General features: G+C 53.1%; 1 protein-coding gene across 1 annotated transcript in view; it reads left to right on the top strand.

Moving 5' to 3' along the window:
• Foxk1 (forkhead box K1) overlaps window positions 1–22,694 on the top strand; it is a 65,400-nt gene extending 42,706 nt beyond the window's left edge. The window contains exons 3-9 of the mRNA XM_051161110.1: window positions 13,229–13,385; window positions 15,096–15,242; window positions 16,850–17,043; window positions 18,713–18,879; window positions 18,962–19,246; window positions 20,905–21,129; window positions 21,825–22,694. Of these exons, the coding sequence (XP_051017067.1) occupies window positions 13,229–13,385; window positions 15,096–15,242; window positions 16,850–17,043; window positions 18,713–18,879; window positions 18,962–19,246; window positions 20,905–21,129; window positions 21,825–22,105 (1,456 nt within the window). The 3' untranslated portion in view covers window positions 22,106–22,694. The remainder of the gene's footprint in view (window positions 1–13,228; window positions 13,386–15,095; window positions 15,243–16,849; window positions 17,044–18,712; window positions 18,880–18,961; window positions 19,247–20,904; window positions 21,130–21,824) is intronic.
• Window positions 22,695–25,846: the final 3,152 nt, after the last annotated feature.

Genomic DNA, 25,846 nt, shown 5'->3' with positions numbered 1-25,846 from the left:
TGGTTGGCTTTGTGTCGGTAGAGTGGTTCTGTGTTCCAGAGGTGGCCAAGATGGTACTTGGTGCTGGCAGCCAAACTTGGTAGTGTGTAAGAGTCACCAGGTGGTACTGGTTTTGAAGGCATGAAGGGGCCATGGCAAGCAACTGAGGCTTGGCACTGTGAGAGGCCACTGGTGAAGGCACAGCCTCGGTGGCAGTTGAAGGCGTGGGACTGAAGGGGCCTTGCAGAGAAATTGAGGCTTGGCACCAGGAAGAGAGCCTATGATGGGCTGTTGATGCCCATGTAGCCCAGTTGTAGCTGAAGACGCCAGCAGTTTTGGAGATGCCAGTTCTATGGGACGACCACCAAGCCCAGCAGTGGTGGAGTGGAGCCAGCCAGAGCCCAGAGGACAAGCTGTGTGTGCTGCAGAGGGCGGAGCTGGAGAACTGACCAGGCTCATTGGAGGAGCCCAGAAGGTCCTGAGAAGGTCCCCAGAGGCCAGACATTGAGTTATTTATACTGTTGGAGTTTGGTTTTCTTTGGTTCTGATTGCCACTGTGGCCGCTTCCTCCCTCTTGGAGAAGATACTTAATTTCATTTTGAATTTTGCTGAAGCCCACATCTGAAAGACCTTTAACTTTTAAAGAGATTGTGGATTTTTAGAGAGATTGCATCTTTTAAAGAGACTAGAGTTTTAATGTGCTTGGATTTGTAAAGACTGTGGGACTTTTCAAGTTATTTATGTTTTTAGTGTGAGATCTTGGGGCTGAATAGGAAGGGAAGGGCTGTGGCTTAACAGTGATGTGTTTGTGTTAGGTTGACAAGGGGGCGGCTGTTCTGACTCTTTGTGTCAACTTGATCCAAGTTAGAGTCTTCTGAGAGGAAGGAGGTACGGTTGAGGAACTGCCTCTCTGAGATCCAGCCTCTAGGGCATTTTCTCAGATAGTGATGAAGGGGGCGGGGACGGCCCAGCCCATTATGGGCGGTGCCATTCCTGGCCTGCTGGTCCTGGGATCTATAGGAAAGCAAGCCATGGGGAGCAAGTCAGTGAGCAGCACCCCCCCATGGCCTCTGCATCACCTCCTGCATCCAGGTTCCTGTCCTGCCTTTGAGTTCCTGTCCTGACTTCCTTCAATAACAACCAGCAATCTGGAAGTGTAAGCCAAGTTAACCCTTTTTGCCCCAACATGCTTTTGGGTCATGAAGTTCCGTAGCAGCAATAGTAACCCTAACTAAGACACTAAGACACTTTTGCTGTGACAAGACACCACGACCAAAGCAACTTATAAAGAAAGTATTTAATTAGAGGCTGCTTACAGTCTCAGAGGGTGAGTCTGTGACCATCATGGTGGGCGACATGGCGGCAGGCAGGCAGGTAGGCAGGTATGGTACTGGGGCAATAGCCAGAAGCATAGGCAGAGGTCGGGGAAGATGACTGAGCCTTACATGGGCTTTGAAACTTAGTGACATCCTAGTCTTTCCTAAAGACTCCACCAGCTGTGAACCAAGCACTCAAATACATGAACCTATCTATGGGGCCATTCTTTTTCAAACCTTCACCCTGGAGAAGGGCACTGCCACTAAACCACACCCCAGCCCATCATTCTAGGCAGCTACCCCTGTGCCACATCCCTGGCCCTTAGTTACTTGACATGGAAGCTTCTGGATGCCCAGGCTGGCCTGGAACTCTTGACCCTCCTGCTTTGGTCACCAGCTGCGATCACAGGTGTGCAGCACCACCCCTAGCTGGAGTTCGCTCCTTCTTTTAAGTTAATGAATAAGGGAGATTTTGATTCTCAGGTCTGGGGGGGGGGGTGTCACATCTGAGGATGCCCTTCCTACTGGTGGAACCCTGGGGTGGTTAAAAAATAAATGTGAGTGCGTACAGTGGAGGGGGTGGTTTATCACGGGCTTTAACCCTTGGTTTACCTCTGTGAGCTTATTTTGTTTCCCGCTATGAACTGTATGCGCATGGGTTCCTTGTCTGGAGTAGATGTCTGTCCTCTTTCCTGACAGCAGCGAGAAGCACAACCTGGGAGCTCGCAAGCCCAGAATGGTCCTGGCCACGTGGACGATGGCTTGTGTCGTTGGGTGGGTCACATCATAGCAGCTCCCACAGCAATGGCAGAGCCCTGGGGAAGGTGGAGTGAGAGTTGACAGCCCTCCTGTGCCCAGCACCCACCTGTGTCCTTCAGACATGTCACTTCATGAGTGATACACCCCCACCCCCACCCCGCCGCATTTCAGGCTGGGAGTAGCCCTGCCCCTAACACCCACATTCCATGTTCACGGTCTATCATTGTCCACGTAGGGAGGCTACATGTGTAACTTGTTTTGATATTGTTTCATTTTTTTCAATTATATTGATTTATGCGTGTGTGTGTGTTTGTTTTTTTTGTTGGGAGTCTTCTCTTCGCCCGTGTGGATCCCAGGGATGAGTCACCCAGGCGGTCAGGCTCCATGTGGGCAGGCACCTTTACCCTCCAAGCCAGCTGAGCCCCTGATTCGGTTTTGGAGACAGGGTCTCACAGTGTAGCGAGGCTAGTCCAGAACTCAAAATGTAACCCAGGCTGGCCTGAAACACGCAGTAACCCTCCCGCCTCAGTCTCCCAAGTGCTAGGATTACAGGTGCAAATGCAGGGGAATGATTCGGTCGCTGTGAGACACTGATGGTACCTCATAAAGTCCCTCTAGTCCAGTGGCTTTTGTTGTGTCCTCCATCCCCAGGATCATGGCCCACGAACAGTTAAGGAAAGTGCAGCCTTTATTTAGATGGGAAATCAAAGATGCTTAGATGGAGGAACAAGTGGGGCAACCTCGAAACCATGATGCTAGGAAGAGCTTATGTTCCAGGCCAGCCTGGGCTACCAAGTTGGACCAGAACTAGCCTGGACAACTTAGTGGTACCTTGGCCTGTAATAAAAAGAGGATTAGGATGAGTTCAGTGGCACAGCACTTACTTACTTAGTCTGGAAAGGACTCTGGGCTTAGCCAGGCTGGATGACACACACCTGAAATCCCAGCACTCAGAAACAGGAGCCAACCTGGTCTACATAATGTGTTGTCGACACACCAGGCCTACATAGTGAGACCTCATCTCAGAGGCTCTGGGTTCAGTATCTGGTACTAGTATATATGATTGTGACGTTGAATAGGGTTTTTTTTTTTTTTTTTTTTTGAATTATTTATTTAGCTCATTTTACTCTATGTGCATTGGTCTGAAGGTGTCAGAATCCCTAGAACTGAAGTTAAGACAGTTGGGTGCTGTCATGTGAGTGCTGGGAATTGAACATGGGTCTTAGGAAAAGCAGACAGTGCTCTTAACCGCTGAGCCATCTGACCAGCCCCCTATTTGTTTTTGAGACAGGATCTCCCTGTGTAGCCCTGGCTGGCCTGGAATTCACTACATAGACCAGGCTGGCTCTGATCCTCCTGTGTCTGTCTCCCCAGTGCTGGCTTCCTAGAACATTTTTTCATTAACAGTCCAGATAAAAACAGTAGTGAGGGGCTGGGGGCATGCGCGGCTGGGTCAGTAGTGTGTTTGTCTAGCCAAGAACCCCTGGGTTTGAATTCCCAGTATTGCCCAACACCAGGCGCAGTGGTGCCAGCCAGTCCCAGCACTGGGGATGTGGAGGCCGGAGGATCAAAAGCTGTGTGTCCTCCCCTCTCCATGGAGAGCTTGGCCCAGCGTGGGCTCATGAGGCACCGGCTCAAAAACAGAACAGCAGCCAGCTGGTCAAGACACTGGGCGAAGGTTGGGGTGCAGAAGGCGCTTTGTTTGGTCAGGTGGGACAGTGGCTGTAACGACCTCTCTGCCGAATGGCTGATGCTTTGGTGTCCCCAAGGCTTCCTTGGAGTCTAGTCTACCACATTCCTGATGCTGCCAGGAGGGGCCAGGCCCTTGTCCCCTCAGAGTTCCCTAGGGGTCCTTGGTCACATGGGTTCTTGGTCTCCTGTTGATGAGATGGTGGCTTGGGACCTGCCCTAGACTCCCTAGGCCTTTAAGTGTCATAACAAAAGATCTCTGTTGACATCCGTTTCTCTCCTCACTGTGGAATTCCATTGAGCTTTTGTAAAGCTCGTAGGTCTGAGGTTCCCTGCCTGCCAAGACTTTCTCAGTTTGAGTTTCTGTGTAGGGGTGGAGCCCACATGTTTACAAACACGCCCTGCCCTTCCTCTCCTAGGCTGCGGGAGCCAGGGCGGGGCAGGCTTGGGGAAAGGGCTTGACTTCCCAGCCCTGTGGGTGGGCCCCGCCCCGAGCAGTCAGCTTGCCTAATTTGGTGAGCTTTGCTAGCGGGTCCCTATTGGCCAACCTGGGTACCGAGGCCAGGGGACCTCCCAGCTGGGGCTCCTCCTTCCCCAGAGCAGGTTCCAAGGCTTGGTACCTGCCCCACGTCCCCTGGCCTCCACTCCACCCCCACCAGGCCCTGCCTCTGCTGTGCTGACCGACCTGGGTGGCTCCGTGTTTCCCAGGGCCAGTTGCTCCACTTGCGGTTTTAAGTTATGTGTACGTTGGGGTTTTTGGGGGGTAGGGGGTAGGGAATGGGGGGCCCCTGTCCCAGTCTGCAGGGCTCCACCCAGCAAATGAATGAGCTCTTTGAGGGAAACCGGAGCTTAGGCAGTGTTTTGACCTTTCTCTGAAGAGCAAGTGGTGCAGGAAAGCCAGGAGCTGGCTAATCATTTGCCGACGTTACTCAGACCAAACCAGGCTCCTTGCGGCTATACTTAAGCAAGCTGCCGTGAAAGCAGCCTGTGTATCCCCCCCACCCCCCGCATAGTGCGCTTGGGGAGGCTGAGGCAGGAGGATTGCAAACTTGAGGCCAGTCTGGGCTGTATATAGTAAACTCTTTGTCTCAAGCAAACAAAAAGGTCTGGGGAGGTGGCTCCATGGGGAAAGGATTGCTGTGGGTCCCCCTGGGAGCTCAGGGTTCAGTGATAGACCCTGCCTCAAAGATTAAGATGGAAAGGCTGGTGAGAGGGCTCAGTGAGTAAAGGTGCTTTGCCGCCATGCCTGAAGACCTGAGTTCGAGTCCCAGAATCCACGTGGCCCCAAGGAGGGAGCTGAGTCCTGTCTTCCACACCCATGCTGTATAGTGCTGTGCCCTCCCCCTACATCTAAACAGCAAAGGCTAGGAGTAGTGACAGGAAAGAAGGAAGTCAGACTGCATCCGAGTCCTGACCCCTTTCATCACGTATCTTTAGCACAGTGTGTGCTTCATTGCTGGCTAGCTCAGTCTCTTCTATCCAGTCTGCATCAGAAGTCTGGTGCCCCACCCTGCCCTGCCCCGCCCCCAGACTTAGTTTCACTTACTTGTGGTTTCAGTTACTCACAGTCAAAAATATCAAGTGGAAAATTGCAGAAAATGAGCAACTTACACATTTTCAATGGCGCGCAGCTCTGAGTAGCTCCGCCCCTACGTGTGACCCTCTGCCCAGGGTACCGGTGATGGCTTGATTGCCAGATCTGCACCAGGGGCTGCAGATGCAGTTCGGTGGTAGAGCACTTAACCTGGCATGCCCAAGGCCTTGGGGTCCAGCAGTACTGGGGGGAAAAAGAAATCAAACAATCTGTTTTACTTAACAAAAAGCAACAAAAATAATGCTGAAAATTCAGGTGCGCCCAAGACCAGCAGCAAGCTCTGCTGGTGAATGACAAGGTGGCACTTTTTCAGGGTGGGGGAGGGGGTGTATGAATGTAGGAAGCAACAGTGGGTCTAGGGCTCAGTGCCATTTGTGCATGTGCACCCTGGAAAAGGAACCAGCCTCATGTATGCTTGTCTTCCTAGCAAACTTTGGTTCCTCCTTCAGGGCGTTTAACCTTCCCGTGTTTTCATTAGAACTTCAAGACGGCTTTGAGTGTTCGGTCTGGACATTTATAGACTCTGAGGTCTGCCGTGTCCTGTTCCCGTGTGTACCTACAAGCCCCACCTTGTTCCTTTCCCGTCTGAAAATGTGTTGGTTGCTGCTCCCCACCCACACACACACACTAGAGGGTTCAGGTCCTCTGCATCCCTTTGGCTTTTCCCTATTGTCTGCATCTCCTCTGGGACCATCTAGGGTACTGCGACATTGAGTTTGGGCTCAGGCATATGGGGACCACCCCGGTTCTCCTGGGATCACACCCTGGTGCTCCTGGGATCATAGTGGGTGCATCTGAGGTACACCTGTGTTGCCTCGCTTGGGCTGTGTCCGGTAAGCCTGCTGTGTACTTCCGTGTGGTCACTTGGGAGCACAGTGTGTGCACTGGACAGCCCTCCCTCCCTCCTTCCGCAGATCTCCCCCTGGTGGGGTGCCTTTGCAGGACACAGAACTGGCCCAGTGGAGGCCAGAGGGGCTGGATCCAGCATGAGACCCCACAGAACTGTGGGGTGATTGCTCCCCTGTCCTGTCTTAAGTCAGGCTAAAAGTATCTAATACTGGGCTGGGTAGATTTGGGTGAGATGAGGACCTGAGTTTGGATCTTCAGAGTCCGTGTGAAGATAGATGCCATATGGGCCAGCTAGCCTAGCACCAGTACCCAAGGTCATCCTCCACACATGCACAGTGGCACGTACATACCTGCGCTCACACACATGAACATGCATGCACACATGTGATGAACAGTTTTCAAGACAGGGTTTCTCTGTGTAGCCTTGGCTGTCCTAGACTCGCATTGTAGATCAGGCTGGCCTCAAACTCACAGGGATCCGCTTGCCTCCGCCTCCCAAGTGCTGAGATTAAAGGTATGTGCCACCACGCCCGGCAAACACATTCTTTTTTAACATGTGTTTATTGGTGTGTGCACATGTGTGTTGGAGTTGGTTCTCTCGTTCTCCCATGCAGGTTCGGGGCATTGAACTTGGGTTGTCAGGTTTGCCTGCAAGCACCTTTATCTATGGAGCCGTCTCACCTGCACAGAGCGCAAACCGTCTTGAAGATAAGACTAAGATGTTTGCCTCTGAAAATGTTCCTTCCACGTCCTCTCGTTTCCTTCAGACTCAGCAGTAAACGGTGATGTTATGCCATTCTCACCGTGGAGGGTCTCCCCCAGGACCCCCCTCTTCTCGCCACAATGCCTGCCCTTTGCCAGCACCCTCTGAGTCATGGGTGGGGGTGACTGTCCTTTCTGTGGTTTTAGCTAATATTTGGACTTCCTACAGGGACATTCAGATTCCCTTTTCCTCTCTCACCCCAATAAAATTACATCATCCCTGGTTCAGCTCCTGTCAGCATGGTCGTATTGTATCTGTGTCATAACTATGGGCCAGCCATTTCCTTCCTTGTACTCAGCCTTGCTTCCCCCGTCTTACGGTCTGTAATTCCTCTTTTCTGTTCTGTTCAGCACGCTCTGTGTCCTGCACCCTTCTCAGCAGGCTGCTGCCTCCCTGAGCCTGGACCTGGCTCTAAGCCCTCTTGACCCACGAAGAGTCATCCCAGACTTCTCAGGAGGAAAGGGTACCTTACTGGACTCGGCTAGCTTTCTCTTTCCTGATTTCCTGCTTTGTTTTTTCTATTAAAGGAACATTCTTCATTTACTTCCTGAGAAAGGATCCAGGGAGACCTTTAGGAAAAGACTCAGTCCCTTCTTAAAAACCGTGTTGAACCCAGGGTTTAGCGCACATTAGACAAGCACCTTCTGTAGGCTGGGCTTGAACTCGCACTGTAGTCTAGTAGGCCTTTAGCTTTATTTTCTTAACTTCCTGAGTGCCTGGGATGACAAGCCTGTGCCCAAACCTGTGTGTATGGTGTCTGTCTGTCTGTCTGTCTGTGTCTGTGTCTGTGTGTCTGTGTCTGTGTGTAGTTTCATATACACATGTGTGTGGGGATCAGAGTTCAACCTCAATTACCATTCCTCTGGTGCCCATGGTGACTCTCCCTGGCCGAGAACTCACCAGTTACCCTGGGCTGGCTGGCAGGGAGTCCCAGGGATCCTCCTGTCTCTACTGCCCGAGAGCTGGGATTACAAGTGCGAGCCCTCACGTCCCGCTTTTTGATATAGATCCCCATACTTATGTGACCAGCGCTTTTCCAGCTGTGTCACCTTGCCAGCCCTGGCCCTGGCAGTTCTTACAGGCTCTAACAACACCCCCCCCCCCCAATTCTGTCAGTACTATTCCCCTGAACCCAGCAATTCTAGGCTCTCCACTCTGGCTGTGGGGCTGGCACTGGAAGGAGGTGACCAGAGAGTCCCTGCTACCCAGCATTGTCAGGTGTTGACCTGAGGGTGTCAGGAGGAACAGCAGTGAGCCCAGTTTATCTTGAGCAGGGCTTGGGGTGGCATAGGGTGCTCTGTCAGATTTGTTTCCTCAGCTTGAAATCTGCTCACAATAACAGGCAGAAGTGTGTGGGCGAGGATGGGGGGGTGGAGATGGGAGGATCAGGGGTTCAAGGGCTCCTTCAGCTGCACAGCAAGTTCAAGGCCAGCCAAAGAAATAAAGGAAGGCAGTGGCTTTGGCAGCACACTTGCTAAAAGTGGAACAACACAGAGAAGATTATAAAGGAAAGAAAGAAAAGAAAGAGAAATAAAGTAAAGACAGGTGACCGTGCCCCCGCAGGCTGCCTGTGCCTGTTGGAAGCCCTGGACCTCTGCACCAGGCAGGGCCACTTCTTGGCACGTCTGGGGAGTCCAGAGAAGCAACTTGCAAGCCTAGCTCCAGGGTGTGGCCCAGGCTGTCACAGAGCCAGCAGGAGATTATCAAGGTTGCTGCTGGAACAGGCCAGGGCCAGGCCAGTCCCCAGGAGCAGACTGATTGATGCACAGAGCCTTCAAGCTTTCTCACTGACTTCAGAGTGTGCACACCACCAAAGCTGGCAATGTGTCTTATGTATTTGGTGTCACTTGTCTTTGCGTGTGTGTGTGTGTGTGTGTGTGTGTGTGTGTGCGCGCGCGCGCGCGTGCGTGCATGTATGTATGAGTGTATTTGTGTATTGTGAGTGTGTATGTGTGTGTGTGTGCATACAGGCATAAGTTTCTTCATCTCTGCTCCCAGATCTAGCCCCTCGATTCAGACTCCATCACACCCTCCACCAAGTCCTGGCTTTCTTCCTCCAAGGTGGGGAGCCAGACACAGGCAGACTCCTCCACAGGGAAGAATCTGCCCCTGTCTGGGAGCAGAAAGCGCCTTCTGAACCTGACATGTGTGTCCTTCACTGCAGGGAGGGACGAGCTTGCAGGCTCCTTCAGGGCTTTGCTTTGTTTCTGTGAGGACAGTGTTTAAGGGCAGGTTTCTTTTGGTTTGGTTTGGTTTTAAAGGCAGACTGTTGCTGCACTAGGCTGGTCTGCAGCTCTCTACCCCTCTTTGCTTCTGGCACGCCTCTTCTGGCACGCCTCTTGTAAATTTCTCTTTCCGACTAGCTTTTCCAAGTCCCTATAAATGTTCTCAGAGGCTGGGAAGTCTGGGAATCACCTGACTCCCAGTGGACACAGTGGGTTGATTTAGGGCCCTGAGACCTGAGCTCCAGCAGCAGCGTTGGCCCTGTCTCAGGCGCAGCTCTCTCCTTGCAGCCTGCTTACAAGGATGGTTCAGTGGGCTGTCCTGAGAAACAGGCTGCTCTGAGGTTGGGAAAAGATGAGCGATCAGAAGCATGGCTGCCCTGGGTGGGTGCGGGGAGGGGAGGGCTGAGAAACTGCCATCACTGGCTGCCAGGCTGAGGCCACATGGGGATCACTCACTGGCAGGAGGCAGGCTGAAGAGGCTGAGGTTGCTTTCTCAAGATGGACGGGGACACACACACACACACACACACACACACACACACACACACACACCGGAGCCCAGAGTCTCACATGTGCCAGGAAAGTACTCTAGCCCTGAGCCACACCCCAGCCCCTCACTACCACTGAGCTACATTCTTAGATTGTTCTGATTTTTTTTTTTTTTTTTTTTTTTTAGGCAGGGGATGGGAGACTGGGTCTCACTTCGTTTCCCAGGCTGGGCTTGAACTCCTTCTACTTGTTCTGTATCCCAGACCAACCTTGAGCTTTAAGCCCCCTGCCTCAACTTCCCCAGCAGCTAAAATGACAGGCCTGCAGCCCTCAGGTCTGGCACGTGACTCTTCCCATTTCTAAGATGGGCTTTGCCAGACCTTATATGCTGCTTCCGTTTAACCATTCTGTAGGCCCCAAAGACGTCAACCCTGGGTTTTACACTTGGGAGCAAAGGTGTGCAATTCCTTCCATGGCTCTGTGTGCCACCCATCACCCTGTGCCCTCAGAGTGGGCAGGGAGACTACACCCAGAACAGACATTTCCGTCACCTCCATGGAAGCTCTCCCTCAGTCCCCTCCACCTATGTTGGGTGTCCATGGCTTGTCACTAGGAGATGTACTGTGTCCCATGGTCACCAGGGAGACTTAATGTCACTTGTCACTTGGGCCAACTCTAAGTAATTGGCCCAGGTCTGAGGCAGGGTGCCATGCACAATGCAGGTGCCACTGCGTGACGAGGCCCCATGCCACATGCCTTTGCTCTAAGTCTGGTTTTGAAACCTGGTTCTTAAAAATCTTTATTTGTTTGACTGGCTGGCTGGCCTCGAACTCATTATGTATAGCATTCTGTCCTTGAACTCACAGAGATCTGCCTGCCTCTGCCTCCCATGTGCCGGATTAAAGGCGTGCTATACTACATGCTTTGAAGCCAGGTGTTTGAGTGTGAGAATGCCTCTCGCAGCCTCCCCACCCTGTACTTGGGTTTATATTTTAGACTCAGAATTAAATTCCATCTGGAGTGGTGAGCATGCCTGAAAATCCCCACACAAGCCACACGGAAAGTTCTAGTCCATCCTGGGTTTCATAAGAAATCCCGTCTCAAGAGAAAGAGAATTCAGTTCAAGCCAGACATGGTGGCTCCTGCCTGTATTTCTAGCACTCAGAAAAGTGAGGCAGGAGGATGGTGAGTTTGGGACCAGCCTGAGCTACATCACCGGGCTTCCTCTAAAAAGGGAAAGAGCCCCAGGAAAGTTGCCTTTTGTTTCCCTCCTTTCAGGCCCTCACATAGTTTGCTGATTGAACTTTATGTAGTAGCAAGGCCTCAGCTGGTCCCAAGGACCGGCGGGGAGGAGCCCAGGGTGCCTGTGGGAGGAGAGCTCTACGAGCTCAGAAATTACTACATTTTGAGGTGGTCAGAAAGAGAAGAGAACCTCAAACTAGAGGTTTTAGGATTATGTGTGCTGTGCGCCCCTCCTTCCAACAGAGGGGTCGTGACCCCGGAAGGAATTCATCCTCCCACCATACCTCAGTGAGCTTTTGCTGGTCCCTTGCTCAGTCCTGAGCAGCAACCAGGAAGAGGGAGATGGACCCCCACCCCGTCCCGCAGTCACCCCAGGGTCACATCCCAGGCCTGAGGGCCACTGTCTGTGCAGGTGGAGGCAACAACTCGGTGAGTTTGGAGAGTCAGGAGACTTTGTTGCAGGAGAGGTAGCTCCAAGGTGAGGCAGAAGACAGGCATGCTAGAGAGCAGGGACCTGGGTGTTCCCACAGCTGGGGGCAGTGGAAGAAAGCGGTGTCCTGACTGACACTCGTCCTCATCCAGCCACGGGTTTGGGTGGGTGTGCTGTCACAGGCTTCTGCAAGGAGGGCAGAGGCGGGGTGCAGGACGCTGACAGGACCCCACGCCGTCAGTGTTTGATCACTTTTCCCTGTTTGAAAGGTTTTATTTTTTAACTTTTCATTTTTATAGATGAATTTATTTATTATGTATACAGTATTCTGCCTGCACAACAGAAGAGGGCACCAGATCTCATTATAAGATGGTTGTGAGCCACCATGTGCTTGCTGGGAATTGAACTTAGGACCTTTGGAAGAGCAGTCGCTGCTCTTAACCTCTGAGCCCTCTCTCCAGCCCTTATTTTTTTAACTTTTACATTACATTGTATTTGTGTGTGTGTGTGTGTGTGTGTGTGTGTGTGTGTGTGTGTGTGTGTGTACATGCCTACCATGGTGCAGGTGTAGAGTCAGGACAGCTTGTGGGAGGCCATATTCTTCTTCTAACATGTGTGTTCTGGGGACCAAGCTTAGGAGAGAAGTGCCTTTGCCCACTGAGCCATCTCACGGGCCTCTGTTTTAAAGGAAAATCTTTTTTTTTTTTTTTTTTTTCTTTCTCCTTCCTTCCAAGACAGGGTTTCTCTGTGTAGCCCTTGTTGTCCTGCAGCTAGCTCTTAGACCAAGCTGTTCTCGAACTCACGTGATTCTCCTGCCTCTGCCTCTGAGTGCTGGGATTAAAGGCGTGTGCCACACCACCCTGCTGAGGGAAATCAGTTTTACAACTAGGGCTTTGATTGGAGAAGGAAAGCCTGTCTTCTTACTATTTTAAAGGTTTACTTTTTTTTTAACATTGTCGGGTGGGGCTGTGCATGTGAGTGCAGGTGTACACAGAAGCCAGCAGGGGGCATCAGATCCCCTGAAGCTGGAGCTATAGGTAGTTGTGAGCCATCAGACGTGGGTGGTGGGATCTGCAAGTGCTGTATCTGCTCTTAGCTGCAGAGCCATCTCTTCAGCACTTTGTTTGTTCATTCATTCATTCATTCGCGTGTGTGCCTGCCTGTTTGCAGCACAGTACACATGTGCAGGTCAGAGGGCAACCTTGTGTGTTAATTACATTCTTCCACCATGTGGGCAGTCTGCCTTGGCTGCAAACATCTTCGCATGCTGAGCCATCTCACTGGCCCACGGGAGCCTGTCTTAATCAATTAGCCAGCCATTCCTCCCCAGCCCTGGGTCTAGGTGGGCCTGGCCGGGTCCTCTGCTGCACAGCTCACAGCTGTGCTGGCATTGCTGGTGGTACGTCACATTGGAGCTGATGGCCCAGACCAGAGAATACTATGTGCCCCCTCTTGTCCCTGCCAGCAGCAGGCCCTGCCACCTCCCACAGCATTTCTCTTTTAACTTCCCTTTTGTGGAGTCACTTGCAGACTAAGCCTGTTCTTAGAGCGCCATCTTGTGGTCACCTTCACACTAGCCATGTCCTTACAGCCCGGAGCCACTTGCCTTTGCTGCAGCACTTGGGGCTACTGCTTTCCTGCTTAGGATCTCTTGGCCTTGGGGCTTGGCTTCCTGCGCCTTTGGTCTTGGCCTCAGAGAGAGTAAAGCATGTTTGTCCCCTCTTAGGCTTCTGGTTGTGTTCCTCGGGTTTTCTGAAGCTGGTCACCCAGTGATATCGCCAGGAAGGCAGGAGTTAGACCCTCCGTCCATCATCCATGGTTGTCCAGAAACGGCGTTCCCTCTCCAGAGTCAGCCTTCCCAGGGCCTCAGACTGACTGTGTTTTCTTCTTCAGCGTCCCCAACTCCTGCCCAGCCAGTCCTCGAGGAGCTGGGTCCTCCGGTTACCGCTTCGTCCAGAACGTGACCTCAGACCTTCAGCTGGCTGCAGAGTTTGCAGCGAAGGCCGCTTCTGAGCAGCAGGCAGACACATCTGGCGGGGACAGCCCTAAGGTATGAGCGTCAGATGTGTAGTCACGTCATGGTGACCAAGACCCCGAAGTAGGGTTCCTGAGGGTGGCTCAGATGGGGTGCACCACCTGGCTGCATTGAAGGATGATCTATCTGCCCCTGTGTCATTCCCCAAATGATGAGCCGTGCCATTTGTGGTCGGCCAGAGTCCTGTCACACACCCAGTTACTTCTTGTCCCAGCCACTACTGCTGAGACCATTTTAGCGTTTAAAGGCACATGATTTTACAAGACAGGGTTTCTCTGTGTAGCCTTGGCTGTCCTAGACTCACTTTGTAGACCAGGCTGGCCTCGAACTCACAGCGATCCACCTGCCTCTCCCTCCCAAGTCCTGGGATTAAAGATATGTGCCGCCGCCACCAGCACATTTTTATTTTCTACCGACTACCCACTACCCACCTTTTTTTGGTTTTGGGTTTTTTTGTTTTTTGGCGGGGGACAGGGAGTGGAGACAGGGTTTTTCCATGTAGCCCTGGCTGTCCTGGAACTTACAGAAATCCACCTGCCTCTGCCTCCCAGTGCTGAAATCAAAGGCAATGTGCCACCACTGCCCAGCCTGCCCACCACCCTCTTGTAACAGTACTAGGAATTGAACCCAGGAGCAATTTGTCACTGGGATATTACCACCAACCCTCTTTTTACCTTTTTTTTGGGGGGACAGAGTCTCAGTAAGTAGCCCAGGCTGGCTTTGATCTTCTGAGTAGTCACCAGGCCAAGCCATATTTCTTGTTATAACGGCGTATCTCTGTTCCTTTTTATCTGATAGCTGACAGTGTGCTGGGCAATAAGAAACTTTAGAATCCAATGATTCAAACCCTGTTTTCTCAGGCCTGGAGGGATGGCTCCACAGTTAAGACCAGCGGCTGCTTCTAGAGAGGACCCAGGTTCAATTCCCAGCACCCACTTGGCAGCTCAAGACTGTCTGTAACGCTAGCTCCAGGAGACTCAGCACCCTCACGGATATACATGCAGGAAAACACCAATTTAAATAACTCATTAAAGAAAAACAAACCCAGTTTCTGTCCTGTGAGGTGGGACTTGGCATATCTTTTCTGTTCCCCAGCCCTGTGTGTCCATCTGCACACACATACATACGTGCAGCTGTGCTAGCCCTCACCGTGTCTTTCTCAGTTCTTTTCCACCTTATTTTTTGAGGCAAGGTCTCACTGAACCTGGAGCTCACCGTTTAGTCTAGGCTGGCGTCACTAGGGTTACAGTGAGGTATACCATATCTTGCATTTCTCGTGGGTGCTGGGGAACCACACTTGGGTCTTCATGCCTGCCCGGCTAGCTCTTCATGCGCTCACCCATTTCCCCGGGCCCTCTGTTTTGTTTTTTGTTCTCTGGTATTTTGAGAGATTCCTGTAGCTGAGGCTGGTCTGCAATTCAGCAGGGGCTGGGACTCCAGGTACATCCCACCTGGCCACTCTTCTGACCTCTTTTTCTTGGTGGTATTTAGGGGTTTTTTTTTTAGACAAGGTCTCAACCATAACCCAGGCCAACCTCAAAATCAATGTCCTCCTGCCTCAGCCTTCCGATTGCTGGGAGCAGGTGCGTGCACTATTGCTCAGAGCTTAATGTAGGGTGAGGCAGGCTCCCAGGTCTGGGGAGTGGGTGGCCTGGGTGGGGAGATGCTAGCCTAACCACCCCACCCCCCAACCTGTAACTGCCTTCTGTGACCCTTGCCCTCCAGGACGAGTCGAAGCCACCGTACTCCTATGCGCAGCTGATCGTGCAAGCCATCTCCTCGGCCCAGGACAGGCAGCTAACACTAAGTGGCATCTATGCCCACATCACCAAACATTACCCTTACTACAGGACTGCAGACAAGGGCTGGCAGGTGAGGCCCCGGGGGCCTGGGCAGTGCGAGGAGGAAGCTTCACGGGAACAAACGGCAAAGAGACACCTGGGTGTTTCTCCAGGTGCTCTCTGTGTGCCACAGCCATTAGGGAGCTGTTTGGGTTCTGTTTCTGTGAATAGGTCTCATGTAGCCCAGGCTGCCCTCGAACTTCTTCTGTAGCCAAGGATGACCTCCTCTTCCTGAAGTGCTGGGATTGCAGGCGTGCACCACCACGCCAAGTGTGTGCAGTGCTGGAGGTGGAGCTCAGGGCTTCATGTGTGCTAAGCATGCACTTCCAACTGAGCCACAGCCCAGCCCAGCTGTGGTCTGTTTTACTACTGTGCTTCCATGCCTGGTTGTAACTCTTTTTTTATTTTGTTTTGTTTTGTTTTTTTTGTGTGTTTTGAGACAGGGTCTCTCCGTGTAGCCTTGGCTGTCCTGGACTCACTTTGTAGACCAGGCTGGCCGTGAACTCACAGTGATCTACCTGCCTTTGCCTCCCGAGTGCTGGGATTGAAGGCGTGTGCTGCCACACCTAGCTTTTTTTTTTTTTTTTTTTTTAATTGTTTTGAGACAGTGTCTCATTCTGTAGCCCAGGCTAGCCTCAAAATAATGGCAGTCCTCCTGCCTCAGCCTCCTGGGATCACAGCCACCTTGACACCTACTTACTGGTGGTGTCTGTACTTACGGTGGACTGTAATACCACGTGACTGTAGCAGCGCACTGCACACACTGTTCAACTCCGCATGAGTTCTGTGCACTGTATCTTTCTTGGAGGGTGTGAGACCCCTGCATCACACATAATTGGCACAGGTTGTACCAGTTTATTCTTTTCTTTGTAATTAGCATTTTCCATTGGTTAGCTTATCCAGAGGAATCTTTTTTTGTTTGGGTTATTTTGTTTGTTTGTTTGGGTTTTGGTTTTTTGTTGTTGTTGTTGTTGTTGGTTTTGGTTTTGGTTTTGGGTTTTTTTTTTTTTTTTTTTTTTTTTTTTTGTTTTTTTTTTTTTTTTTTTTTTTGTTTTTTATTGTTTGTTGGTTTCTTGTTTTGAGGCAGGGTCTTATGTAGCCTGATTACCTGAAACTCCCAATCCCATCCCATCCCATCCCCCCACCACCCACCCCACCCACACACACATTCCTTGAGTGCAGAGAGATTACAGGCGTGCACCAACCACATCTGGCTCCTGTGGTGCTGTGGATGGAACCCAGAGCTTCCTGCAAGCTAGGCGAGCACTGCACCAACCGCATAACTCCAGCTCCACAGGGAGCTTTTCTGAGCTCACTGTGTAGCCCAGGCTAACCTTGAACTTGTGATCCTCCTCCTGCCTCGGCCTTCCAAGCACTTGAATTGGCAGGGTGATCTCCCACACACACAGCTTTCAAGATGTGCTTTGAGCCCGGCCACCCTCATCCCTTCTCCGGTCCTGACGCGGTGGATCTTACAGTGTGGAGTTCGCATAGGAGACGCTACCCCGTGCCACATGAATTCCCCAGGCAGGGTGGTCACCTGCCGCCACGTGCCTGTGGCCAGTTCCTGGTGCATCTGTTGTGAGATCTGCCCTCTGGTGGCTGTGACCCACAGATGTCTCTCTCTGTCTTCTACAGAACTCTATCCGACACAACCTCTCCCTTAACCGTTACTTTATCAAAGTCCCTCGGTCCCAGGAGGAGCCTGGGAAGGGCTCTTTTTGGCGGATAGACCCTGCCTCCGAAGCCAAGCTTGTGGAACAAGCATTCCGAAAGCGGAGACAGAGAGGCGTCTCCTGCTTCCGCACCCCCTTCGGGCCTCTGTCCTCCCGGTAAGCTCCCCGTCACTGCCTCCTGCTCCTCTGAGAAGCTGGATTCCCTGGGTCCCACACGGCGCTGGGATGGGCTTAGCGCGTCAGGACTGCATCCGCTCTCAGGCCATTAAGCTTCTCTCTTCGCTGCTTTTTTAGTTTCAAGACAAGGTCTCACTTTGTGGCCAGGTCGGCCGTGAACTTGTGGTATCCCCGCTGGGCTTGCAGGCATGCGCTACGATGCCCAGTAGGATGCTCAGCTCTCACACTTGCATGCTGGTTGGAGCAGTTAGTGAGGTAGTCCCTGGCTCCTTCTGTAGTGTGTGCAGGAGGCTGAGCCAGCCATAACCAGTTCAAAGGTCCTGAGCTTCACTGATTGGCCAGGGGCTCTCCTGCTGATGTCGGGACTTTGAGCGCCATCTACCCTTAATGGAGCCATGTTGGGAGTACAACTTGTCTGCCGCCAGGCGGGATTGGATGGATGGATTTTATCATCAATAGCTCCACTGGGCCCTACACCTGCCTGGCAGGAAAAGGCCATTTGGACAGTTGTCTCTAACCACGTAGTAGAAGGTACCACAGAGCCAGCACTTCTATAGACAGCTGCCTGTGGTCGCCTGCAGATGGTCAGGTAGCCAGCGAGAGGCAGGTACTCTCAGGAATCCCTCCACATGCAGGAAATCAAGGCCTAGTACTTCTGTCCCTGTGTTACCCTGAGCCTAGGAGGGGCTTCTCAGCGGAAAAAATGTCCGCGTCTGTAGTTCTCAGATACCACAGTTGTTCTGCTCATCCAATAGCAGTCTGGGTTTTTTTGTAGTGATGGGGAGTCAATGAAGGGCCTCATCCTGCTAGTCAGGGCTCTACCACTGAGCCACACCCCAGGCCCTTGCTGGGGGATTCTAGGCAGGTGCTCTACCACTGAGCCACATCCCAGCCCCTCACTGGGGGATTCTAGGCAGGGGCTCTACCACTGAGCCACACCCCAGCCCCTCACTGGGGGATTCTAGGCAGGGGCTCTACCACTGAGCCACAACCCAGACCCTCACTGGAAGACTCTAGGCAGGCACTCTGCCACTGAACTGTACCCCCAAACCTGTTTGTTTTGCTTTTCATTTTGAGTCAGGATCTTGCTAACTTGTCCAGACTGGCTCACTCTGTAGCCCAGGCCAGCCTTGAATTTGTGCTCCTCCTTCCTCTGCCTTCCAAGTAGCAAGGGTAGCAGGCCCACACTGTCACATCTGGCTACAAGCCTTTTCTTCTGATGTGGGCTGAGCTGCTTCTGGAGGGTGGGGGGACCTTTTAAGGCAGTTCATGTGCAGGATGTGCAGTTGCTAGGAAGCAGACCGTCCTCCTCCCCGTCAGCCCGTTTAATGGAGCACCTACCTAGCTAGCTCTCCACTGTGTGCAAGTCACCAGGGACCGTTAGAGCTGGGAAAACCTCAGGGCAACAAAAGAGAAGCCCCAGAAGTATGGGGCAGAGACACGCGAGGTGCTCCCTAGGAGTTCTTGGGCAGAAGTGGGGATGGGTAGGCTGTGTTCCTGGAAGGAATCACTGAGTTAGATGTAGGGGTGGGTGTGGGATGTATCCTAGGGATTGTTGAACAGAGGTGGGAGTCGGGGTGGGGGGTGTCTTTCCCACCTCCACCACTGTGATGTTCCACTTTGGTGTGACCCTTCCTCTTCCTTTCAGGAGTGCTCCAGCTTCCCCCACCCACCCTGGACTGATGTCCCCTCGTTCCAGTGGCCTGCAGACCCCAGAGTGCCTGTCTCGGGAGGGCTCCCCCATTCCACATGACCCCGACTTGGGGTCAAAGTTAGCCTCTGTTCCAGAGTATCGTTATTCCCAGAGTGCCCCAGGTAAGGCACGGGTTCACCCTCTTCCCCGTAGGACAGACTGGGTGGCACCCGCCAAGTCACTATCCTCTGTGTCATCCTGCAGGCTCCCCTGTCAGCACCCAGCCCGTGATCATGGCTGTCCCTCCCCGACCGTCCAACTTAGTGGCTAAGCCTGTCGCCTACATGCCAGCTTCCATAGTGACCTCCCAGCAGCCCCCAGGCCACGCCATCCACGTGGTGCAGCAGGCCCCCACCGTCACCATGGTGAGGGTAGTTACCACCTCAGCCAACTCAGCCAATGGGTACATCCTGGCCAGCCAGGGCTCAACTGGGGCCTCCCACGACACAGCAGGCACAGCCGTGCTGGACCTGGGCAATGAGGCAAGAGGTAATGTGGCTGTGCAGCTTTCATTGTTAGGGGCTGTGAAGCCTGGGCCATAGGCTCAGCGCCCACTAAGCGGGTGGGGTGGTGAGTCTTAAGTTAATGCCTCTTCAGACAGCGTGGCCTCTCCCTAGGTACTGAGCCTTTTGATGCGCAGGTCTGTTTGCGTGAGTTTTGTTTCCATTCAGGTTTCAGTCTTTTTATTTATTTAAAAGATTTGTTTCCAGCAGGGCGTGGTGGCGCACGCCTTTAATCCCAGCACTCGGGAGGCAGAGGCAGGTGGATCTTTGTGAGTTCGAGGCCAGCCTGGTCTACAAAGAGTCCAGGACAGCTGAGGCTACACAGAGAGACACTGTCTTGAAAAACAAAAAAACAAAAAACAACAAAAAAAAAGATTTGTTTCATTATTATTTTGTGTATATGGGTGTTTTGCGTGTAGTATCTGTACCACACATGTGCAGTGCCGGAGGAGGCCAGAAAGGGGCATCAGATACCCTCAAACTGGAGTTGACAGTTGTGAGCCACCATGTGGATGCGCTTAACCACCATGCCATCTCTCTAGCCCCTATTTATTTTTTAGACAGTGCCGTATGTATCCCTGGTTGAGCAGGCTTCAGACTCTGTCATCTCGCCTCAGCAGTGCTGAGATTACTGGCATGCAGCCATGCCCACTTCCAGAAGAGGCCTGGTCCTAGGGAGCTTCTGGTGTAGATGTGGGCGGTGCGCTCGATTCTGTGAGAGGCAGCAGTAGCTCTTGGTTGTCGTTCCCACTGGGGACTTGGGTTCCATGTTATCTTTGTTCCTTAATGTCATCATTACTGGAAACAGGCCTGACCTAATGGCATTGGTCTGTTTTCCCAGCCCCTGGGGAGGTGGAGGTTCCCTTGGGCTGCACAACAAAGCTCAAGACCAGCCTGGGTAACTTAACTAGATTTTGTCTTAAAAAGAAAAAAATTAAAGGGGGGCGGGCAGTGGGGCTGGGATGTAGCTCAGTGGCAGAGACCCAGCACACACCCAGCCTTAGTTAGAATCAGTCGCTAGTAGCGCTGGCAACAACAAAGGACTAGCAATTGTGATCACAGACATGACGTCACTGCGAAAGAGACAGTCACAGCCCTAAAAGTCATTCCAAACAATACACTTTGCCTCACAGATTATGGTCAAAGGTATATATATATATATATATATATATATATAATTTTTTTTTTTTTCCATTCTGTTTTTGGTGTTTGCAACAGTCTTATAAAGTTCATACTGACCTTGAACTTGAACTCGCTATGTAACCAAGGATGACTTCGAACCCTTGGTCCTCCTACCTCCACTCCTAGCATGTTGTTTGTTTGTTTGTTTGTTTGTTTTTCGAGACAGGGTTTCTCTGTGTAGCCTTGGCTGTTCTGAACTTGCTTTGTAAATCAGGCTAGCCTCGAACTCACAGAGATCTGCCTGCCTCTGCCTGCCAAGTGCTGGGATTAAAGGCGTGTACCACCATGCCGGGCTAGCATGTTCTAAAGCCCTGCTTACTTAAACATACTGCCAAGGATTTTCTTGGGAAGCTCTCTCTCCCAGTGCCACCCCAGTTTCCGGCCCCCTCAGCCGATCCGTGGCACTGGTGGGACTGGGTGGCTAGGGCTCTGTGCGGTTCTGACTGGCTGCCTGACCTACAGGTTTGGAAGAGAAGCCCACTATAGCATTTGCCACAATCCCCGCAGCCAGCCGAGTTATCCAGACGGTCGCCAGCCAGATGGCCCCTGGAGTCCCTGGACACACAGTCACCATCCTACAGCCGGCTACACCAGTGACCATCGGGCAGCACCACCTTCCAGTCCGGGCTGTCACTCAGAATGGGAAGCATGCTGTGCCCACGAATAGCTTGCCTGGCAACACTTATGGTGAGGCCCCAGGCTGTCCTCAGCCTAAACCTGGTGCCAGGGATCAGCCCGCGGGCAGTGCAGCTTGGGAGAGCGCCAGGCACTGAGACCACGCTCGGGAAAGCACACTGGCAGGGATACCAGATGTCAACTAGGGTGACAGTGGAGGTCAGAGGAGGAAGTCGGGCAGCCTGAAGGGTGGGGTGCTGGTGGCTAGACCTCCGTAGACCTGAGTCCCAAAAGCAGCTTAAGGAAGGCAGGACGGGTTTCCTCTGGCTTGCTTTGCAGCTACAGTCTACCGTGGCTGAGAAGGCTTGGCGGCAGTCAGGAGGCAGAGGGAGAGGCAGCTCCTCCTTAGGTAGCTTACCACAGTCCGGCACAGGACGGTGTCCCCACATCCAAATAGGTCTTCCCTCGCCATGACCCCATCTACAAACCCTCACAGACATGCCAAGGGGTTTGTTTCTATGATGCTTCTAACCCCACTGGGGTGACAGTAAAAAGTAGACATCACAGAGGCATAAGAGGGTAAGAGGGGGGTGTCCTCAGGGTAGCAGAATCAGCAGGGCAGAGGGGACCCAAGCTTGCCGTGGGCAAGGAGAAGAAACCTATGTGCGGAATGGCAGAGACAGAACTGTTGCTCTGCCCTTACTGCCCAGGTCAACGAGTGGCCAGTTAGTGGTGACCCTTAAATAACCTCTTCTTCCTACTCCCAGCCCTCACCAGCCCCCTGCAGCTCCTGGCCGCCCAGGCGAGTTCATCCACGCCAGTGGTCATCACGCGGGTGTGTGAGGTAGGGCCCGAGGAGCCAACAGCAGCCGTCTCAGTGGCAGCCAATGCTGCGCCGACCCCAGCCACCTCCACCACCACATCTGCCTCTTCCAGCGGGGAGCCCGAGGTCAAGAGGGCACGGATAGAGGAGCCCAGTGGGACAGCCACCACACAGCCCACGGCAATGGCAGCCACCGGCCCTCAGGGCCCAGGTACTGGCGAGTGAAATTGCCTGCAGGAAGGTGGAGTGGGACTCACGCCACAGGAGCCCAGTGGCCAGCAGCTGCACACAAGGACCGAGAAGAGAAGCTCACAGCTACCTGCAGTGCGTGCCACAAGGGTGGCTGCCACACTCGGACAATTTCCTTTTTATCTCCTGTCCTCCCATCGTTTGAAACAAACACATAAACACGTTCAGACAACTTGATTGTATGAATCTGGGGGTTCTGTGTGTTTTTCTTACCCCCTTCCTCATGCCATCGCCTCTCCCGAGTTCTTGTGGGAGAAGGTCTAGCCCAGCTCCTCAGGAACTGATCCCAGCCAGCACCCACAAGAAGAGCCTGCACCCCAGGACTGGACAGAAGCGCAGCACCAACCCAGGCTGCTCCCTTTGGGAGCCAGTCCACAGACTTCCTGTTTGTAACTGATCGGGGATAGAACAGAGACCTTCCCAGCCACAGGCTGGGTTACAGAGCCCTCTCCCCAAAAGTGGCATAGGTTGTGGCATTAACTGGAGTCAGGGAGGTCTACTTTGCCTTTGGACCCTAAATGTTTCTTTCAATTAAACATGGAATTCGGCCTCCTCTCAAACCTGAGAAACAGAAGGGGCCACGTGTCTTTCGGACTTCCCTTGGTAGCCAGCTGAGCAGCGACAGGCCCAGGCACTCACCCCCGGCAGCCCCTGGTGAACCTGCCGCTCTCCCTGATAACTCCAAGAAGGATCGGCGGCTCCCTTGTTAATGTTGCAAAGTGCTCTGGGTGGAAAACCAGCCCAGGGCCGTGCCCATGGCATCCGTTCCCACGCACTGGCTGAGGCCAGAGCTGCAAGGTGCAGCAGGTAGCCCCGAACACGCCGTCAGCTCCAGGGAATGTCAGCCAGCCCCTTGCTCGTCAGGAAGGCTGTTGGTATGTGCCAGTGGAAGACAGCAGTGGACACATCCTGCGTCCCTGGAAGGCAGTGGAGGATCTGTGTGACAGTCTTCTCACACTACCTGCCCCCCACATTCCAGTTTCCTGAGTACCCTAAGACCTGTCCAGTTTGAAAATGGAAATCCTCTCTTCTACCTAAAGCTGGGGGGGGGGGGTGGCCATGGCCGTTATCCACCGGAAAGGAAACGACCTCTCCGGACACAGCAGTTGGTGCCAACTTTGATTACAGTGTGGCAAAAAAACCAAAGTACGAGGGTCATCCGAGGATTCCCAGGGAAGGTCCCTTTGCATGCGCACATGCGCAGACAAGCTACCAGCAGCACTTTAACATACGCCAAGTCACATGAGCAGGCGCCATTGAATGGTTTCTTCGGCATGGCGATGAGAGTTGGTTCTGCAGAAGCAGTCACGGCAGCGGTGCGACAGGAGACTTCAAGGCAGCCAGAAAACTCCGCGCTGGTCCTCCTGGAGGGTGGTCCGCAAGCATTGGCAACAGCTTGGGCAGAGTCCCCTGAGCAAAAAGCAGGCACCCCAGGGAAGGAGGGGGCCACGGCTACACAAGCTGGAAGGGATGCCAGTCAGTGACCTGGAGGTCACATGGGAGCAGATCAGGTTGGACCCCATGGAGTCCAAGCCCCGCTGTATGGCTGACGCCACTGAAGCCACCCTCCCCCCCCCACCCCCCAACAACAACATCAGGGAGCAATGCAGAGCGCTTGCCGCCTCTCTTGAGTTATCTTCCAAGCTCCCCAGCCAGCGGTGTCTGTAGTACTAAACCTCAGGCTGGAAGTAAGCCGTGTCTTGAAGGCCTCCTAGTTGCCTGGGAGGTTTCAGAGAAGCAGGGCTGGGGTGATGGTGGGTGGGAAGGGTTTTCTAGATGGAGCTGTCCCTTAGAGTGGGCAAAGGGCCATATCCCACAAAGGCTCCTCTTTGTACCTGGCATGAACATGTCTCTGTGTGCCTGGTGTGAGCATGGGGTTAAGGAAGTACGAATGCTGTGGGGCTCTGAGTTGCTGTGGGGGCTGAGGTAGGCAAGGGACATTGGTGCCACCTGCTGATCTTCCCTTCTGTCACCATTTACCCCAAGGCTGTGCATGGTCACCCTCCCAGGCAGTTTGTTTGTGGATTGTCATGGTAGGCCCTGTGAGCTGTCCCTGCATGGAATTTTGGGTCACCATTTGTCACATCTATCATCAGGCCCCCTTAGTCTGGCCCTGAGCAGTTGGCTCTCCTGGCTCCTGAAGCATCATGGTCTCCATCCTCTGTAGCAGACCCTCTCACCATTAACCTGTGTTCGGAAGGACATGGAGGGCGAGAGTGGGAACACGCGCTGTCCCAGTGTCCTGCGTGGCCTTAAGGCAGAGGGGTCCTGTGTCCCTGCTTGGACAGCCTGAGCTAGAGAGGAGGAGGCTAGCCTGGCACTGGTGCTCTGAGAAGTAAATTTGGTCATCTGCTAGGCAGCAGCCCTGGCTTGTACCATCTTTTACCCATAGCCTTAGATTTCAAGTAGCCCGTGCTCAGAGCAGAACCACACAGCCAGCCGGACCGTGTAGCTGCGGAGCTCCAAGCCATCATGTGGCGTTCAGCTAAGCTATCCATGGACACTAGAGCTTGCATCAGGAGCCAGGAGGGCCACGACCATCCACTGTGTGGATCCTGGCTGGGAACGCTGGAGGACGCCACCAAGCCCTGGGGTGGGGGAACAGTTCAGGCACAGACATGAAGCCTGGAGACCTGGGTTTTCAGGGCCTGCAGGGGCTCCCGTCTCTGGCATGCCTTCAGCTGAGCTAGTCTTGTTTTGGTAAGTGTTCCCTGGTGGACCTGGCTGTCCACACATCTACTCTCTCCTACTTCATATGTGGCACTCCCCAGACTCAGACACTGTCAGATGCTGCAAGCGTAGGAAGTCACCATGGTGGCTGGAGGTGAGCAGACCCCTGCCTGAGAACCTGCCCGCCTTCTCACTCTCTGTCCTCCTGTCTCTCCGTTCCTTCCCTCCCTCCCTCCTCCTTGCCTCTTCTGTCTTCTCCCCCGCCTCAGCTTTCAGCCTGGCATCCCGGGCACCATAAACATGTCTGTATCATCAGCTCTTGGAGCCTTGCATTTGTGTAAGGGAGTCCGGGGGGGGGGTGGTATCTGACCCTTCTGCTTTGTATATCCCTACAATCTAGGGACCTCCTGCCTCCCCACACATCCTGTGGCCCTCCCTGCCCCTTGCCAGGCCTGCCATAGGTTTGAGGTGATAGGCACCACTCATCTTCCTTCTGAAAGGGGGAGTGGCCTTCTGCAATATTCTGTGAGAGCTTGATGGGGTCAGTGTCTTCCTTTATAGAGACAAGGGGGGCCCTTTGGGCAGTGGTAAAGCAGAGCAAGGTGGCAGCAATAGTTAAATGAGAGGAGACTTTTCCCATAGAGACGAACAAGTGGTAGGATGGACTGTTAACTGCTCTTCCTCAAAAACCTCAGGTTCCATTTTGCACCCATGTGATGTTGCCCACTCTAGGGTGGGCACCCTACCCTGCTCACCCAGCCCCTGCCTCCCCATATGAATAGCCCAGTGCCTGCTCAGAATGAGTCAGAAGGGGACCTGAGTCTTTGTTCTGGTGAAAGATCCCTTGTGTGGGGAGCATCCCATCCCGGTCACTAGTGGCAAAGGCACCGCAGGTGGCCACAGGGTAGGCCCTTGCTTTGGCTCAGGGTCACAGAGCAGTCGCCTCTGTCCTCGCCTCCGGTCGCTCAGAATACCTCTGCTTAGAAGCAATACTATAAAGGATCAGCCAGGTTGTTCCAAAGATTGCCACTGCGGACACCAGCTTCC

The sequence above is a fragment of the Acomys russatus genome, chromosome 19 (genome assembly GCF_903995435.1).
Source record: "Acomys russatus chromosome 19, mAcoRus1.1, whole genome shotgun sequence".
Taxonomy (NCBI): Eukaryota; Metazoa; Chordata; class Mammalia; order Rodentia; family Muridae; genus Acomys; species Acomys russatus.
The sequence above is the reverse complement of the archived record's forward strand: the minus strand, read 5'-3'. Positions and strand labels throughout refer to the sequence as shown.